The 21,117-nt window shown below is 46.7% G+C and overlaps 1 protein-coding gene across 1 annotated transcript in view; it reads right to left on the bottom strand.

Annotated features, from left to right (window-relative positions):
• The window catches only part of GABRG3 (gamma-aminobutyric acid type A receptor subunit gamma3), a 344,454-nt gene that overhangs the window by 310,627 nt on the left and 12,710 nt on the right, over positions 1-21,117 (bottom strand). The window contains exon 3 of the mRNA XM_045825024.1: positions 176-243. Coding sequence (XP_045680980.1) covers positions 176-243 — 68 coding nt within the window. The remainder of the gene's footprint in view (positions 1-175; positions 244-21,117) is intronic.

Genomic DNA, 21,117 nt, shown 5'->3' with positions numbered 1-21,117 from the left:
TTTCACTGCCCCGGCCACAGGCTCCACCTTGACCTTCACCAACACTGCAACCACCGGCAAAGGCTACCACCGAGTGTCAACCGGCTCGCTAAATCGCCAACAGAAACCCACAACGAGAATACAAGCAAGAAATGCATCGACGTCTGTAGGATCAGAAAAAAAAATCATTTCTTACCATGTTTATGGATGACACGGGACCAATGCTGTTAACATAGATGTCGACGTCGATGACGGTCGGTTTGACTGTGGAGAAAAACACATGCGTGTTAGTGCATTGTGCCCAAGAGATGCGGGAGGCACCAGCAGCTCCGGGGTCTGAGTGCAAAGGGCGGGCTTTTCTGGGGACTTCCGTGGCAGCTGTCAATCACACCCTGCCTGTCCGTGTTTCTGAAGTTCTCCAAGGACAAGAGATTCTTACTTGTACTTAGGGAGTTCTGGGAGAACAGGACATTTATTTGAGAAATGGCTAAAAAGAAATTCCGTGGCATCTGTTAGACTGACTGCATGGCAGAAAAAACATAAAAACAAAAAATATAAGACATCGTGTAAGTAATTTAAAGTCAGCGTTTTGCTCTACTATGAGGGATGGCTCGGGTATTTATCCATCACCAAGATGCCTCCCTATTGTTCCAAAACAAAGCAGCGCAGAGAAAAGATCGGGAGAACACACACAGCAAAGGAGAATAAGAAATTTTATTATTATCATGGTAACTTTAAGACACACACACACACACACACACACACATATCACAGACTTAAAATCCTGTAACTCAGGAAAGAATAACACTTTAGCAAGTGAAGGAATTATGGGTTCCACTATGAGGGCATAACATTTACATAAGGGGAAGTTGTAATATTTAACTTTGTGCATCAGAGGCAAATTGTTTGTTTTTTAAGATTTCATTTATTTATTTTTAGAGAGGGGAAGGGAGGGAGAAAGAGAGGGAGAGAAACATCAATGTGTGGTTGTCTCTCGTGCACCCCCTACTGGGGACCTGGCCTGCAACCCAAGCATGTGCCCTGGCTGGGAATCGAACTGGCCACCCTTTGGTTCAAAAGCTGGCACTCAATCCATTGAGCCACACCAGCCAGGGCACAAGTTGATTTGCTCAGACTTAAGGAAAGCCAGTTTCTCTCCCCTTGGCTGCAGGAGAACTTGGGAGACCAGTGAAGAGACTGCTGAGATGCAGATGCCTGGGTCATTTCCTCAGCACTCAGCAGCTGATCCCTGGGAGGAGAGCACGGATTTCAGAATATTCCAGCCAGGCAGAAACATGGACAAGACTCTTGAACCTTTGCATGTGAAGTGGGTTGTTTTTACAAAAACAAGAGCGATTATATCTGCAATTATTCTGATGAGCTCCCTTCAGTTTTGCTAAATTGCCATCATCCACAGGCGAACTTCTGAACTCTCCTTCTGGAGCCACGGGTGGCCCTTCTGAGCACAGTCTCTTGTTAAATTGCGCACCCAGTGGTCTGTCGCTGAGCCATGCTTTCAAGACCTCCCTGAAAATGGAAAGGTGATCATGAACTTGAGCCAGCTACTCTACGCCTGTCAGTACAACCAAGTCCTGTTCGCTTTAAAGAGCTCTTGGAATTTTGGAAAACACCCCAACCATTCTACGCACAATGTATAGACCGAGCATTGCTAACTACTATGAACAGTAAGCACCATCTTTCCTCAACGGAACTGGATTCAGCAAGGGTTCTGTCTCCAAACAGCGCCCAACCTTTGCTGGTGCCCTGTGAAAGCCGTCAGTCATCAGCTGAGGGTCTGCTTTGTGCGAGATTTTTCTGGTGGCTTCATTATCTGACTCTGAGTTTCCAGAGCTTTTAATCTCATCAAATGGAAAGGACCTGCAGACATTAAACCTCAACAACTTGAAGTGGGAGGCGCCAAGTGAGTACTGACTGCAACAGTGCAAAAAAAGGTTTTTAAGAGACCAGAGTTTGGTAGCCCTGGCTGGCGTAGCTCAGTGGATTGAGTGCAGGCTATGAACCAAAGCATTGAAGGTTCGATTCCCAGTCAGGGCACATGCCTGGGTTGCAGGCCACGGCCCCCAGCAACCACACATTGATGTTTCTCTCTCTCTCTCTCTCTCTTTCTCCCTCCCTTCCCTCTCCAAAAATAAATAAATAAAATCTAAAAAAAAAAAAGAGAGAGACCAGAGTTTGGAATAAACACACACTCACACACACAAGTGCACAGAAAACTTTAGGGAAATGAACTAGTGGGTTGGCCAAAAAGTCTGTTTCAGGGGTTTTTCTGTAAAATATAAGACACATTTTTTTCATTTTCACCAATAGCTTTCTTGATTTGGATATTTGGAGTACGTCAGCTATCTCCCACATGGTATAACATTGATTGGTCTCAATTAATGTCTCGATTTGGTCGCTATCAACTTCAATGGGTCTGCCTAACTGTGGAGCAACGTCCAGTGGGAAACCTCCAGCATGAAATTCACAAACCCCTTTTGACATGTTCGGTCAGTCACAGCCCCTTTCCCCCATACTGCACACACCCTTTTATGCATTTCAGCTGCGTTTTTACCCTTCTTGAAATAATAAAGCATAATATGCTGAACATATTGCATATTTTCTTCCATCTTCAATAATAAAATGGCTACACAAAAATTCACCAATTTTGATGCTTTTTTAAATACATGCTGATATGACAGTTGTCACAATACAATCATTGTGTATTTTCTTCCATCTTCAATAATAAAATGGCCACACAAAAATTCACCAATTCTGACGTTTTTTTTAAAATACATGTTGATATGACAGCTGTCACAATATAATCTAACAAATTGTTTCAAATGAAGTTAAAGACAGCTAAGTGCTACTAGAGGCATCTAATGGAAAAAAAAACAAATGAACTTTTTGGCCAACCCAGTATTTTAAGCCAACGCTTGGTGGTTACTTTTTTGGCCCTGGCCCCCCAGAGGTGGCACATAGTAGGTACTCACTGAATATGCACAAGCAGCGTTCCTAACAACAGTGGTTTTAATTTCTTATACTGACTTCGACTTTACCCATTAAATGTGTACATGAGACTGTAACCTGCCACAGGAAGAGGGGTAATTTTAAAGCGTGCCCTGGACCTTGGTGACCACTATGGGTGACCCCAAATAATCGAATGGGCAAAAGAGAGGGGAAGGGAGAGAGAAAGAGAGAGAGAGAAACGTCAATGTGTGGTCGCCTCTTGCACACCCCTTCCTGGGGACCTGGCCCACAACCCAGGCCTATGCCCTGACTGGGAATCGAACCGGCAACCCTTTGGTTCGCAGACCGGCATTCAATCCACTGAGCCACATCTGCCAGGGCAAAATGTATCAAACATCTTAGCATAAGATCTAGAACTTTAAGACCCCAGGAAAACTCCTAAAATTATTGGGCAAAGTTTCCTGACATTGAATTTGGCAATAATGCCTTGGGTATGACGTCAAATGCCTGGGCAAACAAAGGCAAAGATAGACAAATGAGACGACATCAAACATAAAAACTGCTGCGCATCCCACAGCCAGACATGGAAGCAACCTGAATGCCCTTCGGTTATGAGTAGATCCAGAGAGCGCGTTCTGTGGGCACGATGGAACATTCCTTGGCCTTGGCCAAGAGGGGAGTTCTGTCGTATGCTGTCGACAGGGGTGAAGCCTGATGGCTTATGTCAACTACGGCCAGTCGCTAAGGGACAAATACTGCGATTCCACTGACACAAAGTTATTTCAAGTAGTTAAAGAGCCAGCTGTGCAATCCTATGATTCTATTACCATTGATTAAGCCTACATAGTACAAAACATTCTTCGCTGAGTTATTTCAAATTTCTTTTATTTTCAAATCTACTTTGCAATTGTACTGTCTCGTATTATAAATTAATGGGTTTTATTAACACTCAGCATTAACAGCCTCCTTTTTAAAAGTAAATGATCAGTCCTGTCCCTGCCTTCCCACTTACTCTTCACTCACTCAGCAAGTCCTCAGTGGGTGCTCTCCGAGCTAGACGGAATTTAGGAGCTGAGAACAGGCCATACTCAAGACGTAAAGCACCTCCTTTCATAGTGTTTATTTAAGTCGTAGTGGGTTAAACAAATGTGAAACAAGTAGGTATTCGATATTCTGACGGTGATGAGTAGCATGGAGGGAATAAATCTAGGCACTGAGATAGAGTAAATCTGGTGTGGGGTGGGAGCTAACCTTTGATGCAGTGGTTCGCGTCCCATAGCCATTATGGCCTACTTTACCTACGTGGTTAATATAACCTTGAAGTCCCAGAAAAAGATTTAGTGGAAAAAATAAAACTAAACATAAAATAGTCAAAGATTCTTCAAAACCAATGGAAGATATCAAATCACAAATCGAAGCTATTCATCAAAGTCCAACAATTGTAAAGAAAATGATACCTAGGCAAGGCGCTATCAAGCTGCTAAGTTGTAAGTAAAGAAACTACATTAAGAGCAGTCAGATAAAAGTACAGTACAGAAGGAAAGAAAATGATGGCTGATACAGCACGAGAAATAATAGAGGCCAGAAAATAACAACGCAAGATTTGTTAAAGTATTGAAAGGAAAAACAACCCCTATAATTCCACACGTGGAATCCCATTCTTTGAGAATGAAGGAGAAACATATCTTCAACCAGACAAACCCAGAGTGCGTCTGCAGCAGACCCGCGCTGTAAGGAATATTAAAAGAAGTTATTCACATGATGAATGACTTACAGCACCTGGAGGCCAGGTCTGCTTGCAGGAAGGAAGGGCACCGGCGGAGACTGGCTGTGTGGTTATGGAACTGAATTCAATCCAAATTCGTTCCGGCCCCACAATGACCAGACGTCACATCAAGGGGAAAACAAGCACAAATTAGAAGCACTGCCTTGGAGACTCCTGCAGCCAGGTAACAAAAATATGACGTGCGTGCCCTAGGAGAGACCAAAGTTGAAAGCGATACGTTCTGTAAAAATTACATGTGTTCTCGAGTTTCCTGAGGCTTGCAGAGGAAACCCAGTGGACAAAGCGACCCTTGAAGTGAGTCCCGTAGGAAGGGAACAGGTTGCCCGGGGAGGGGGGGGGCGGGTGGACAGGGCAGCAGGGGTGGCTGCATAGAAAGAGTAAACCACGAATCCCCACTGGGGCCTCGGAGGGGTCCTTTCTCTTTAACGGATATTCAGCAGGCAGATGGCACAGAAGAAAAAGTCAGGCTGGAAGAGAGGTTGGTTGTTATACAAATGATAAATAAAAGTTTGTGACCAGAATAAAATGTTGGACTTCGATGGTGAGGATTGTTCCCAAGGAAGGGCTTGGTGTCATAACTGACTTGATCCAGATGTTTCTTGCAACAGCCACAGCTGTGAGGCTGAGACAGTAATTGCCAGGTCAGTGGGGAACTACTGTAAAGGGTTCTGCAGGTGCAGAGTCTGACGGAACAGCTACGCAGCTCAAATGTGGGTCTAAGTTACCAATGCGAGCTCAGTGGTGAAGAGGTCTAGGCCTAAGAAAGAGCTTTTGGAAAATACATATTAATACAGGGGAGGGAGGAGGAAGCCATGAATGTTAGTGTTACTAACAAATTAATTAAAGATGATGATCTAGCTCTGGCTGGTGGGGCTCAGTGGACTGAGCGCTAGTCTGTGAACCGAAGGGTCGTCAGCTCGATTCCCAGTTGGGGTGTGTGCCTGGGTTGCGGGCCAGTCCCCAGTAAGGGTTGCGTGACAGGCAACCACACATGGATGTTTCTCTCCCTCTCTTTCTCCCTTCCACTCTGTCTAAAAATAAAACACAGGGAATCTTAAAAGAAAATTTAAAAAGATGATGGTCTAAAAAAAGGGAATGAAAGACAGCTTCCTGAAGGGCCAGGAACCTGGGTGATGGGAGGAGGAACAGAAGAGGAGAAGGTATTTCATTGAAGCAAAGGGAGACATAGGTTCCTATAAAATACGTGCCAACATTCGACAGAATGCAGTGAAGAGAAAGAAGATTCTCGAAAAAGCTAACAGAACTGAGGACAGTTGACGCAGTGGTCAGAATTTAAACTGAGAGTAATTTCATTGTCTAAGCAGCTCTGAGCTAGGCCAAGGACCAAATTTTGGATTAGGGGAATGGGAATCAGAATGAGGATGAAGATCTTTAAAACTAAGTTGGTCCTAAACCCGTGACAACAAGGAGTTTGGGACATAGGTGTGTTGTTAAGGAAAGGGAGGGGGGCAGAGATGAGAACGAAGAAGAGGATTCACGTGGCGGGAGGGAAAGTTGCTGAGGTGCAGCCTGGGGCGGAAATGATTCAAGAGCGCGGAGCTTGCGAAACCTGACTTCATCCAACTCTACTATTTCTGAAATCTAAACTGATGTTACCCTAGATCTCCCTCTGACTGAGGAATGTCTGGGAATATTATTTGCAGCACAGGGAAGCTGCCTCGGTTTCTCTAGGCCAAAGGACCAAGCAAAGTGAATATACTTGGAGAACATCTACCTGTGACTGGGGAAGGTAGGACCCTCTGTATCCTTGTGGCTCCGGCACTCCATGATGAGAAGTCTTTCAGGGCAATGCGTTAACAGAGAGAGGACAAGGTTCCTTGATAGATGTGTGTGTGTGCACGTGGGGATGCACACATGGGGCGGGGATGAATCTGAGTATGCAACACATCAGCCTAGGTGTGCAATACCTCAGCATAGATATGCAATGTATCAGCTTAGATATCCAACGTATCAGCCCAGATATGCAATGTATCAGTGTAGGTGTGTGTTACATCACCCTAGATATGCAGCATATTAGCACAGGTATATAACCTAAGCCTGCAACATTAGGGTTAGCAGACATTGGCTGGAGAACACAGGACTCCACCCGTCCCCCCACCCCGAGGAATTCTTTTCATCTTTGGAGAAGTGGTCAGTTCTGTGCTGGCCCGTGCATGGAATCCCCAGAGCACAGCCAGCCCACCTCGGCTGCCTATCCTACTCCAGCTCCGACTTCGCATTGTTTGTGATGCGTATGGAACACTGGCCCTCCAAAGGCTCTGCTCGGAGGACGGTGGCCGTCCTAGCTGTCACAGCCATACAGTGAGTTAGCGCTCACTGAGCACTTATAACAGCATCACGGCTTTGGCAGAAAGCTACAAGGTATAAAGTCCTAGACAAGTGAAGATGTACGAGAACTTGGAGAACATTGGCAATATTCCCTGCCTTCCTCGAATTCCTTTCTTGCCTGCCTAGAGCTTTCCTTAGCTCTCTTGTTTATCTACCTGTGTAAATATATGTGTATGCATGTGTTTACTGGAAGCTAACCATGTTTTCAATCTTCAGGTATCACGAGATAAAATGCAAATACCTTGCTGGGATTAGCACTTTCCAGCACACCAACATGGTCAGGGCAAATAAGGACAAAAACAGAGGGAAAAAGAGTAAAGACCCCAAAGACAAGCCCACCCTGCTCCAACATGGGTCCGTCATCTGTATGGGTGGCTGTCAATCATCGAACTCTATACATAAACTTGGGATTCTTTGCGCCAAGCGAGGGGAGCCCCCGCAGCCTGTATCTGAGCAGCTTCTGCAGGTGCCTGAGGCAGCTGGAGAGGAAGCTGGGGACGAAGCCTCTTCCAGACGGACCAGGGGCGGGGCCTGTGCAGAGCCTGGAGATGCTCGGAGCACCTTTCCCCGCCATGTCGCTGCCTCCACCCGCTCTTCCTCCGCACCCTCCCCCAACTCTCTGCTCTGGGAATGTCCTTCCCACCAGGGGGCTGAAGCCGAACTGAAAAAGGAAACAGTGTCTGCATTTTCCTCCAACCCAGCCTCTGTCTAGGTGCTATGGAGCAGGCCCGGGGGGAACCCACTGTCTCACCAGCTGAGCTTCACCCCGATCACAGGTGCAGAAGCATCTGCTCACAGGGACCCCGGAAAGCAAGCGAGAGGCTGCTCTACTGGTGCCATTTGTGCCACGGATGTTGTCCCCTTTCCTTTCCTTCCACCTTAATAGAAGCCACGCATGCCTCTTTGCAAGGGGTTCGTAGGATGTGGTAAGGAGAGGTGTTAAAAAAAAAGAGCCGCCAGCACCCGATGTTCAGACAAGCGATTTCAGAATTTAATGAGACAGCCAGATTAAGTCCTTTTACTTATGGGAGCCACGGCCACCTGCCAGCTCCTGTCAGGGCCAAGTCCAGGCCCCCGGACCCCAAATCCCCCTCTCGACTGAATCTGAGTGATCATCACTCAGAAGTTTCCTATCCCATCTACACTTGAAAGAACAATGGCTCATTATAATTTTGGAATCCAAATCAAGGGCTTTGGCACATTCTTTGAGTGATTAGAAATATTTACCTGAATGTGCAACCCAAATATTCAGCGTGTGAAACTGTGAAAAAGTTAGTCACTGTTTTGAGCTGCTTGGGTTCGCTGTTAACCTCCCAGAATAACGGAGTAACACAGCAAGCCTTCGGGGACTCCGCTGTGACACATCTGAGTGGGCCAACGCTCAACACTCAACACTCACTCTAGGCGTCAAGTTTTTCTGTTACCTATTAAAATAACGTACCTAACACAATTATTTAGCTGAGCTATTTTTAAGTGATCCCCACTCCGGGGACAAGGAGGCCAACTCCAACTCACCACACGCGTCCTGTGTGACAGTCTCAGGGACAGGGATCAGACAGGTTACATCACTGGCCGGAAGGAAAAGGTACACGGTGGATGACACCTCATTGAAGAAACCTTGTCTAAGGTTCCATTTTGGAAAGTGTGAGTCTAGATAAAGTCCAAAGCGTCGGTTCAGACAAGCCAGTAACTAGGGAGGAGACCAAATAGAGGCATCTCCTCTCACCATGTCTCTTGCGAATCAGGCTCAAGCGGTTGGCGGAGAGCTGACAGGCGCTGATAAGCGTCTGGGAGGAGGTGGCCCCTCCTCCCAGGCCCTGCTGGTGGGGCCCATGCCAAGGCGACTCAGGCCAGGGGCTCGCGCCTTGCCCACAAAAGGGCAAGGTTCCGATGCACTGGTTGCGCACTGGTTCCGCTCTGCGAGGAGCAAGCCAAGCAGAACGAGGTACCGACGCTCCCCACGCCCCCCAACCCCGCCCCCCGTCTCCCCAGGGCTGGCACAGCGAAGACGACATCACTCTGGGAGCGGCAGGCTGCTGTTCCAGCCCCAGGACTATTCGGTGGCACAGAGAGCCGTCCCAGGAGAAGAGAAAGGCCGTGAACAGGAGGCACCCTGCAGCTCCGCATGAGGAGGGCGGCCCTATGTGGCACAGAGTGTGCAGCGTTCTGCACCCAGGGGGGTGGTTACAGACAGTGAAGATTTGGGAGAACCATGAAGAGGGCATCTTCTCACTTTACGATCCTGGTCACAAGAAGCGAAACAGCAGAACCAGGTCAAGCGAGGGAGCCAGGAAAGGAAATACCTGTCAAGAGTCCTCCTGGGTCTGAAATTCTCTGCCCAGGTGCTACGCTGTGCCCATCCAGAAGCAATCAGAAAAAGGCACTCGACGTATTGAGCACTTCCCCCAACCACAGACAGACACACAGATAAAGACGGACGGCCTCCCTAGCTCGAGGCTTTAGCACAACCACTGACTGAACACCGACTGAACAAGAAACCACGCTGACTGAGGGGCATTTCCTAAGGAAATCGGGCCTTAAATAAAAGTACAGGCTTCCCTGGAAGTCTGAGAGACTGTGCAGGACCGAGGCTGCAACATCTCTGCGTGATCGGAGGGGAAAGATTGGTGCTGCCAGACCATAAGGGAACCAGGGTGAAATGTCAGATTCCTAACAGTGACAGCGGCCTCCCAAGTCATGCAGACTTTCATTGGCAAACAACAGAACTAGCTAAGGAGACTTAGAGACAACCAGTGCGCAATAAGTATACTATGCTGGCCCGGGCAAATGGCAACCACTAGGCTGCTGGGCTAAAAGATGAATATAAGAGCCCTGCCTGGCATAGCTCAGTGGATTGAGTGCGGGCTGCGAACAAGGCATTGCAGGTTCGATTCCCAGTCAGAGCACATGCCTGGGTTGCAGACCATGGCCCCCAGCAACCACACATTGATGTTTCTCTCTCTCTCTCTCTGTGTCTCTCTCTCTCTTTCTCTCTCCCTTCCCTCTCTAAAAATAAATAAATAAAACAATTTAAAAAAAATAAAAGATGAATATAAGAGGGAGAAAAAAAACTGAGCAGGGCCACTAGGCACAGCCTACTCTGGGGAAAATTGACATCTCAGGGTTATACAGGTAAGTCACTGAGCAAATAAACAAAGACCCAAGCAAACAAAGCAACAGTGATGCCCAAATGATAGAGGGTAAGTGTCCGGAGTTGCTCCAATATATTATCTAAAGTGTCAAGTTTAAAAAAAAAAGTTTTGCATCATGCCAATAAACAGAAAAGGGAGGCTCATGCGTGGGGGACAAAGCAGGTGACAGAAACTACTTTTGACGAGTCCCAGAGGTTGGACCTCAAAAAGACTTTAAAAGAGCTATGATACATTAAATATGTGCAAATAATTCAAGAAAGCCTACCTAAAGAGTCAAAGAAAGGTGTGATAACAAAGTTTTATGGCATTGAGAATATCAATGAAGAAAGAGAGCCCTGGCTGGTGTGGCTCAGTGGATTGAGTGTCAGACTGTGAACCAAAGGGTCACCAGTTCGATTCCCAGTCAGGGCACATGCCTGGGTTGTGGGCCAGGCCCCCGGTAGGGGGCGTGTGAGAGGCAACCACACACTGATGTTTCTTTCCTCTCTTTCTCCTTCCTTTCCCCTCTCTCTAAAAATAAATAAATGAAATCTTTGTAAAAATCCCTGATAAGAATAATAATGTAAGTAATCAAGAGACAGAATGAGTGCATGTATCTTATTCTTTTTTGCTTACCTAATTTAAAAAGAAATTGCAAAAAATTGATATGTATATATTTGTTTTGTTAGACCCATGAAAAGTAACATGTTTTAAAAATAAACTATATGTACTATATGCCTATTTATTAACAAATATAGTTAATAACATACAGCTAACAAGGACAAGAACAGTGGTATGTTTACGACAAGAGCCTGAAGGCGGTACGAGAGAACCCAGGTGTACTGGAATAGATAACAACCCCAAATGGCAACTCTCCCACAGGAAGAAATGAGGAGGGTTATAAATTATAAATAAGGATAGCATTCAATGATAAATATAATTTAAAAAAACATGAGATTATATAAATAAGAATAAATTATTGGGTTCATAATACCATATATAGACGCAATATGTATAATAGCACAAAATGGGTGAGTTAAATGGAGCTACCTGAGTAAATTTCCATGTTCCAATCAAATTAAGTCAATATAACCTAAGGTTTATATTATTTCAAGTAGCCAAGATTTTGATAAGATGTATATTGTAATCAGTTTGCAAATGCGAAAGAAATCTAAAAATGTAATTTAAACCCCTTCAATCCACACAACAATCTGCACATGGATATTTATAACAGCTTTATTCATAACCGCCCAAACCGGAAGCAACCGGGACGTCCTTCAGGAGGTGAGCGGATCGGTAAAGTGCGGTCCGCCCGGGCAATGGAATACTATTCGGTGTGAAAATAAATGCGCTATCAAACCCTGAAAAGACATAGGGACTCAGATGCGTGTTACTAAGTGAAAGAAGCCAGCCCGAAAGGCTGCAGACCGTAGGATTCCGACTCTATGAAATTCTGCAAAAGGCGAAGCTGTGGGCATGGTGGGAAGACCGGGCGTGGGGGAGGGGGGCGAATAAGCGGAGCACAGAGGAATTCTAGGGCAGTGAAACTATTCTGTATGATGCTGCAATTGCGCATACAAGTCATTATACATTTGTTCAAACCCACAGAATGGACAACACCATGAAACTACACCAATATAGACTACAGACTCTGGGTGATTATGATGTGTCCATTTATACTGACCCTTGTGAAAAATGTACCATTCTTGAGGTGACAAAAATAAATGGGGAGGCTATCACTGTATGGAATCAGAGGGTGCATGGTAAATCACTGTCCCTTCCTCTTAGTTTTTTAAAAATATTTTATTTATTCATGTTCAGAGAGAGTGGAAGAGAAGGAGCAAGAGAGGGAGAGAAATATTAATGCGTGGTTGCCTCTCCTGTGCCCCCTACTGGGGACCTGGCCTGCAACCCAGGCAGGTACCCTGACTGGGAACCGAACCAGCAACACTTTGGTTTGCAGTCTGCCCTCAATCCACTGAGCCACACCAGCCAGGGTTCTCTTAGTTTTGTTGTAAGCCTCAAATTGCTTTATAGAGAGGACTTTAAGACCAGGGAAACTAAACTGCTTTACTAAAGAATATTCACTCAGTAAAAAGAAAAATAATAAACAGAGAAACAAAAAAAGACCAAAGACATAGTAAACAAAAATGTCAAATGTAAGACCATGTGGTAATAATATTAAATATAAACATTAAACGCCCCACTCAAATGGCACAGGTTACCCAAGTGAGTGTGAACACAGAGCCGGTCCGATGTCGTGTTCAGGAGACACACTCCCAATTCAAAGACTCCAACGGTGTGAAGTCGAAACGGTGGAGAAAGACAGCTGATACAAAGTACAACCATAAGAGAACTGAAAAAGCGATATGAATATTAGACAAAGATGGTTTAAATAAAAATGCTACTAAAGATAAAGGGGAATATTGATTTCACAATGATAGTGGGTCAGCACAGGGTGGGCAAAGCAGGTTTCCAGTTGTCCACATGGGAAAGGGCGCATGGAAAATGATGATGACAACGACTGTGATAATTAACTCAGAAGAATGGCACTCACCACTGTAAACCGACTTTGGCCCGTCCCTGTATATTGTCGAATGCAATAATTATAAATCGTTATACACCTAAAAGTAGCCCAAAATTATAGAAAGAAAAAAGGCATCATTGAAAATGACAGAAAATGACATCATTGAAGGACGAAAGAGAAAATGCAATATGTAATACTTGGAGACTTCAATTTTCTGCTTCCAGTAACCGAGAGAATAACCAGGCAGATCAGAAGGGAAATAGAGGATGTGAAAAACACTCTAGAAAAACTAGACTTAACAGACTTCTGCAAACATCCCAACGAGCAATAGCGGAATGCATTTTTTTCTTCAGTGGCTATAGAACATTCTAGAGGCTAGGGCACATTCTAGGGCCCCCAAAAAGCCTTGAGAAATGTAAAAACATTGAATCATACAAAATGTGTTCTCCAGCCACAGTGGAATTACATTGTGTCAAGAAAGAAATAAAAAAGGAAATAGGTAGGTATTCTTTTCGCTGAATGTAAATGAAACCAAAATATTGAAATCCGTGGGATGCCACCACAGCGGTTCCTAGGAGGGGCACACAGCGTCTAACACTAAAGTTAGAAAAGGTCTCAAATCGGCCAATCTTCCACTTTAAGAAACTAAATATAGAGCAAATAAAATCCCAAGTAAGCCAAAGAATGGTAATAACGCAGATCTAAGTGGAAATGAGTGAACTAGAAAACAGGAAAATAATTACTATTCTTGGGGGTGGGCCCCGATCTCAGTGTTTTAGAGTTTTCCAGGGAATTCTGAAGCAAAGCCAGGTGTGCGAACCGCTGGACAGATTTCCTTAAGAATCTCTTCAAACCACACCATTCCCCCAAACCACGATGTCGGCATCTGCATTTTCCCTCGCATGTAAATTAGCAGGCTAACGGCCTAATCAGCATGGGCACAGTAAGACTTGGTAAAAAATGTGTAAGATATTTTGGATCAGGATGTGAATTGGAGACAGATGAAACTCCAGCAGCTGAACAGACACCTCAGGATAAGACCAAGCCTTTTTGCCGGTGGAGCCCAGAGGCTGTTTCACTCCTTAAACCAACGGGAACAGCAGCTGAGACAGGGGGCGGGGGGCGGTCTGGGGACACAGCGTACTGAAGGCACCTGACACTTTCTCTGCACCATCCTTGAGCCAGGAGTTACAGTCGGTCACTGCGATAATGACCCCCTCTAATCCAGGGAGGCTGTCCCTGTCTCAATGATTGTGCTGGTAACTGAGAGGAGAACCCATCCCTGTGTCCTGGCCTTTCCTTCCCCAAATGCTCTCTAGCCCACGTGACACTGTTTTCTCCCATCCCCCAGCAACAGTAAACAAACAGAAGGAACGGGTCTTTTGTTACCTCATGAACTTCACTCAATATTCAAACTGAATTAGAACTATCAGACTAACTAACTAAAAATTTGAGGATACTCACAGGCAAGGATTTTTCCTTAAGAGTAATCACTAAAGCCTGGCTGGTGTGGCTCAGTGGTTGAGTGCTGGCCTGAGAATCAAAGAATCACCGGTTCGATTCCCGGTCAGGGCACATGCCTGGGCTGCAGGCCAGGTCCCCAGGACGGGGCCCACAAGAGGCAACCACACATAGATGTTTCTCTCCCTTCCCCTCTCTAAAAAATAAAATAAATAAAATCTTTTTTAAAAAAGATTAATCACTAAAACTTCCATGATAAAAATGTTAAAAATAGAGGAAAAAATAGCTCAACCAATAATTAAAATTTTGAATTATCAAAAAATATATACAGTCCAGTCATTTGATTTTATACCTGGGGACACCTGATCTGAGTTATTTACCAAATTACATAGAAGAAAAATAAAATATGTTTACACTGAAACCTACATGTTCCCTACAAAAAAAAAAAAACTGAAAAAAAAAACCGACTGAGTAAGAAGCTTTGCAATGCACTGAATGGCACACACGGGCTGTAGCACAGCCGTGTCCTCCCCAGAGCGCTCTGCCTTAGGTGAGAGCTGTGTGTAAAGCGAGGTAACAAGTGCCTTGGAGAAACCCTCAGCCCGAAGGTATGTGTGCGAGTAAAGGATCGCCACCCAGAATTGGGGCGGCTCGGGGGATGTGGGGATGGGTCACCTCCCAACCTGTGATGAGCCGAGCTAATGGGTCTCAGTTCAGTGTCCTTGGGCTCCCTAATTAGTCTCTCAAGGAGATGACAGGTGCAATTGCCCCACAAAATGTGTTCCCCACCTCCCTTATGCATCTGAATTAACTTTGTCAGAGAACCAGTTAACTGAGTCTACAGTAATAGCTTTTATTTCAAGCACAGCAATTAAGGATGTCTGTTTCCTCTCCTCCTCCATCTGTTCTGAGGATGGAGTGAATACATTTGAATTATTTTCTGGGTGTGCAGTCCTTCTGACAACCCGGCCGTCTGCAGAGGAGGTTTCTAGGTGAGGACTGGCCGGGCTAAACTAAATGCACAGAGGAGATGGTCATCCTGTGTGCGTTCAGGAACGAAAGGGCAGTTTGACTTCAGTCAGTCAGAGGGGCCCTCTGAAAATCAGTGTCCAGCCGGGGCAGGGAGGCTGGATCTGTCCATGAGCTATGTGCTAGGGACCCCAAAATATCCCTTGCCCTGCCTCCAACTCCTTCTTCCTCTGACCTACAAGCACCTATCACTTCCACATCTGTACCTTACCCCCTCAGGTTAAAACCTTCTGTGTGGCCCTGACTGATGTGGTTCAGTGGACTGGGCAGCATTCTGCAAACCAGAGGATCGCCGGTTCGATTCCCATTCCGAGCACATGCCTGGCTTGTGCACCAGGTCCCCAGTAGGGGGTTCGTCAGAGGCAACCACACACTGATGTTTCTCTCCCTCTCTTTCTCCCTCCCTTCCTCTCTCTCTAAAAATAAATAAATGAAATCTGTAAGAAAAAAAAATATTACAAACTGTGTGTCTTATTTTTTCTTAAAAAATATGGAAACCATCAGGATGAGGTTTGTACCATATTATAAATCATGATGTGAACATGATACATTTGATTCTCTTACAGCCCTTCCTGCACTTCTAGATTTTCTCCAGGTCAGTGATCCAATGTGACCTCTCAGTGCCCTGGGGCAGGTGTGGTTGCCAGGCCAGGAACTAGCTCAGATACACATGGGCCTTTCTCTGGTATTCTCAGAAACTGCCACCAATAGCTTTTACACATTCCTTTTATAGTTCTATGGGAATTCAGTTATGCGCACAGTTCCTCCCCACAACATATGAAAGAGCAACATAATAAAGCTTGCCTTAACAATTATACTTGAAGGCCCACCTTTTATTTCTCTCAGTTGTTTTCATGTATATTATCTGCAAACAAAACTCCTGACCCACTTGGGGTCATAGTGTAACAGGGTGCAGCCAAGAGGGGGGACCCCAAATAGGGATTTGTAATGGGGTCCAGAAGAGATTGGAGATCATTGGCTCCACACCATGGGGCCACACCTGCCCAGAGTGCAGGGCAGATTGTGGGCAGAGCCGGAAATGGGGCTGCAGAGGAAGATTAGCGCTGGGATTTAATGGGAGGCACAGCAGCCATTGGGTGTCTCTCTTTTTAGGACCACGCATCTGTTTAGGACCATGCGGCTTTGGTGTCTTGGTTGGAACCATGAGGCTTGGGTGAGAGTCAGGACCACGAAGCTTTGGAAGTGCTCCCTTTTGTCACGTGGAGGGTGCTGGGAGGACTGTGCATTTGTGGGGAACTTTAGTTTGTGTTATTTCAGATGAATAATAAATTCCTTTCCTTTTCACTGATCTCTGGTATTAAGAGACATCCTTCCTCAGGTGGCAGGCGAAACGAACCCAGATAGGTGGGGAGGAACCCCCGGAGACTGTAACAATAGTCCCATGACGTGGTGACTTACTTGTTCTCCTTCATCGTTTGGAAGGTGACCCTGGAATGGGCAGGAGGTCCTCCCAGAGGGGGCATGCCAGGGTCACTTCGGGGCTCCCGAGGCAAAGCCCGGCTGCCATGTCCAGTGCGGGCCACCTGGAGAGACAGCGCTCCAGGCGGCACCTGCTCCAGCGCTCTGGCTCAGACGGGAGGAGACCAGGGTCCGCACCATCTGCTTTGGTTACAGCAGTGGCAGCAACACAGCTCTCTCCTCACCCCTGCCACCAGCTTCCTATTACACCAGCTGCTCATCGCTGCACTTTGAAAGGGAGTTTTAACTAAGCTGAGGGAATGAGCTTTAGAAAAGCCTGGCAAAGAAGTCCAAGTAGGGCCCTGGCCAGGTAGCTCCATGAGTTAGAGCATCATTCCAAAATGCCAAGGTTGCGGGTTCGATCCCCAGTCAGGGCACATACAAGATTCAACCAATGAATGCATCAGTAAGTGGAACAACAAACCAATGTTTCTCTCTCTCTCCTCTCTCTTTCTCTCTCTCAAATCAATTGATTAATAAATGAAATCCACAGCCATCTGATCAAGAGGAACAGAAATGAATCGCTCTAAGATCAACCATAGCTGAGAGAGACGTTTAGCCTGAGTTAAACAAGCCTGTCGGTCATGCCCACGCACCGCATGTGTTCTCCAGTGTCCATTCACCTGTGATGGCCAATACGTAACCTTTTATGTTTCCCAGCACAGACTGTGCTTGACACAAACTGTCCAGGCCGTGAAGAGGGAATCTGTAAACAATCTATTTTCCAGAGCGTGGTTCAAATTTCTTGAAACCCTGAAGGGAGAGAGATTCACTCGGGTCATTACCCTTCCTTTTCACAATTCTCTTATTAAAAGGTTTATCCTCCTCCAGCCATTTCGAGCTTGGATGACAAGATCTGTGCCCAAGATAAATGACACCCCGTATAACCCTGAACCGGTTAAGGACACAGCTGAAGTATTACTTAGAATGATGGATAGTTAAAGGCAGGGAACTAAAACAGATACATCCATAATTTAGGAGTTAGTTGAGGAGAGATAATAGCTGGGAAAGTAGGGAGTATTTTTAAAACATAATGATCACAATTTGTATTATGAAAACTAATTAGAGGACTCCACGTGGATGTGTTACTTCTGGGAGACATAAATGAGTCTATTTGGTTCGTTCTATTTATTGTTGACAATGACAGTGATGAGCCATCTCAATTATTTCCTGGTGTTGGATCTTCGCGGACGCAGTGGGGAGATGCGGATGGAAACTTCAGCATTGGCAGTGAGGAGCAGAGAGCAGTATCTTGAGGAGGCGGGATCGGTGCTCAGCTGCAGGATTGTGGGAAGTCCGTGAAAACGGTGCAGAAACTGGTTCATGGTTACACCACATCGTGTCACCAAGACAGACCCACGGCATGCTTATAGAGGTGAAAACCTGATGCTAGAAGCTTCTCCGGGGAAAAGCGCTTGATCTGTCCCAGCAGGGAGGAGAGGGAGACTCAGCGCATGGGAGAAGGCTGTGCGCAGGAGACGCACGGACCGAGGCTGGAAGAAAGGGAGGGCTGAGTCCGGGGCAGGAGTGAGAGAAAGGGGCCTAGGGCATCGCAAGCTGGAATGACAGGGATCCTGAGAGGAAAATGGGCAGCTTGGTGCCCCGGAAGGGGATGACATCAGATGCAAAATAGCCAGAAATGAAAGATACCTCTCTGTGTCATTCTATGGGGCTGGGAACAGGAGAAAGAAATGCTCTTGGGAGACCCCTTTTTCTTCTCCTTCCCCTTAGAAGAACACAAGTGTGGACAGTATTGGGTGGCTCCCGGCCTGTGCATGGCTCGGGGCAGATTGGAGCAGAATAAATGCTCAGTAAACATCAGTTGACTGACTGAAGGGAGGAGGAAGTGATAAGAGAAGTAAGCGAATAAAACCGGTCATTACAATAAACTAATGATAAATCCACAGACAGCGTGATGGGATGAAAATATACATCACATGTCTCAAGGGAGAGGCATGAGGGTTATACCAAATAGGCTACATGTAAAATAAAAGTAGTGAGAAAAGAAGAAGAATGTATATTTTTATAGGAAATTCGGCTTTAAAGCAGAGCTCTTCCAAGCCGTGAAGGAAAGGGGATCTATCTAACTCAGTATCTTTTTTTGTCTTCATCCTCACGTGAGAATGTTTGCTGATTTGAGAGAGAGAGAAACGTTCACGTGAGAGAGAAACCCTGATCGGTCACCACCTGTAGGCGCCCTGACCCGGACCGAGCCCAGGATCGAACCCGCAAGCCAAGCATGCGCCCTGCACGGGACTCCAACCCGCGACGCGGCCAGGGCCGATGTGGTGCGTTTCACCAGGTGAGCCGCTCTAGCGCAGTCCTTCCGACTGCACGTCAGTGCGCCGCCGTTCCATTCACTCAGACACTGTTTCTCACTTCAATGAGGCAGGAAGAGGAACCCTGAGATCAACCACGGTGACCTCAACCACTCCCCAAGGCCGTGCCCACATGTGAGGTGGGACTTGAACACCCTGACACTGGAGGAGCATCCTGCTTCCTGGCTTTCCGTGTCCGTGTTTCTCTGAACCTCTCGGGTCACGTGATGACGACGACGTCTGCGGCCCAGCGCCCGGGGCCCCGGGAGGCCACCTTCCCGGCCAGCCTTGGCCTTCCCCGGGCCACGAGTCCCCAGGTTCGGAACGGAAAATCCAGTCTCGAGGGCGGTGGCATCTGCTGTCCTGCCGCACAGGACGAAGCCTCAGTGTGTCGCTTCCACGGTCCGTGTGTGTGCATGGGGGGAGGGGCACCCCGTTTGAATTGAGCTTGCCTGCATGTCCTGCAAACAGCGGCAACCCATGCAGGAGGGAAGGGCATGGGGGTGGGGGAGGTGCTTGCTGCAGCCCAGCGCGGGACAAGCGAAGGTCTCATCGGGTGGCACGTGCCCAGAAGAACACGGGGTGAGTCTTCTGACGGGAAAAATGAAAAATCAGACATGGAGACCGCCCAGAGGAGCTGCCCGGGTGGCACTCGGAGGGTCTGACCGGAGGAGGCGCTGGCTGAGCGCCGTGCTCACTGCCCCTCCACCGCTGTGGGGGCGCTGGCCTACCTGCAAGGTCACTGCTCTGGGTCCCAGCCACACCGCCCGGAGCGCTCGGCCTCGGGACAACCGGAGCGAGGGAATCGCAGCACGTCAGCCGCGGCCTCACAGCGCAGAGCGGCTCCTCCCGGCAGGCAATGCGCAGGCGCATGCGCACCCCGGGATTTCCCATGGCCTGCTACACGTGCAGCTGGTGAGGAGGTGGCTTCTGCCTCACGAGGCCAGTTTCTCTGCAACAGACGACGGCTCTCGGGGACTGCAGGAATTCTCCAGGGCCAGAGGAGGTGGTTGATGTGCCCAACAGCTTGTTAGGGCAGTGGGAGCTGTGTGGGGGGCTCTGGGTGGCCTGCAAGGTCAATGCTGGGAGTTCCCGGGCACACTGCCCGGTCCATTTTGGCCACAACAAAGGGAGCAAGCAGAATCAACGAGGACTTAGGACACGCACCTGGCCTCCCCTCTTGGAGCTCCTCAGAATGGGCACCTGATACCTTAGGCACCCGTTCGGGTCCTACCAGCCTGCCAAAAACATCCTGAGCACACAGCTACACAGAGTATGCTTCCACAGAAGGCCACTTTCCAAGACTGGAAAAGACAGCTATTTTGTTTAATTTGTCTAAACAAACATGGAAAATGAAAGATAGAAGAATATCTCCTAAATGAAGGAACAAGAAAAATCCACCCTCCCCCCTCCCCGCCAACAACCTAAGGAAAGGGAATGAGTAATTTGCCTGATGAAGACTTCAAAGAAATAGTCATAAGGATGCTCAGCAAACTTGAGAGTGGACTAGAGGAATTTAGAAGAAGGTCAACAAAGAGAAAGTGTGAGAAAGAACAAACTAGACCTGAAGAACACAGTAAGTGAAATGAAAAAGACATAAGAAAGAATCAAGAGAAGGTTAGGAAACACAGAAAGATGAATTGGCTACCTATAAAACCAGCAGAAATCAACCAATCAGAACAGCACAAAGAAAAAAGCATTTTTCAAAAACGAGGGTAATTTAAAGCATCTCTGGGATAACCTCAAGCATTCAAATATTCACAGTATAAGGATCCCAGAAGAAGAAGAGGGAGAGAATGGAACAGAAACTTTATTTAAATAAGTAATGAAAACGGGAAAGGAAACAGACGAAGCACAGAGAGTTCCAAATAAGATGCACCCAGAGACACCAACACCGAGATGTGTGGTAGTTAAAATGGCAAAAGTCAAAGACACAATCATGAAGGGAGCAAGAGAAACATGAGTTATATACAAAGGAGGCCCTATAAGGCCATCAGCTGAGTTCTCTTTGGGAACTTTACAAGCCAGAAGCAAGTGGCAGGACATCTTTAAAAAGCTGAAAGAAAGAACCCTGCAATCTAGAATGGCTTA

Source organism: Phyllostomus hastatus, unplaced genomic scaffold, assembly GCF_019186645.2.
Source record: "Phyllostomus hastatus isolate PE091 unplaced genomic scaffold, TTU_PhHast_1.1 phas_scaffold_555, whole genome shotgun sequence".
Lineage (NCBI taxonomy): Eukaryota > Metazoa > Chordata > Mammalia > Chiroptera > Phyllostomidae > Phyllostomus > Phyllostomus hastatus.
Note: the sequence above shows the minus strand (reverse complement) of the source record. Positions and strands in the feature narration are given on the sequence as shown.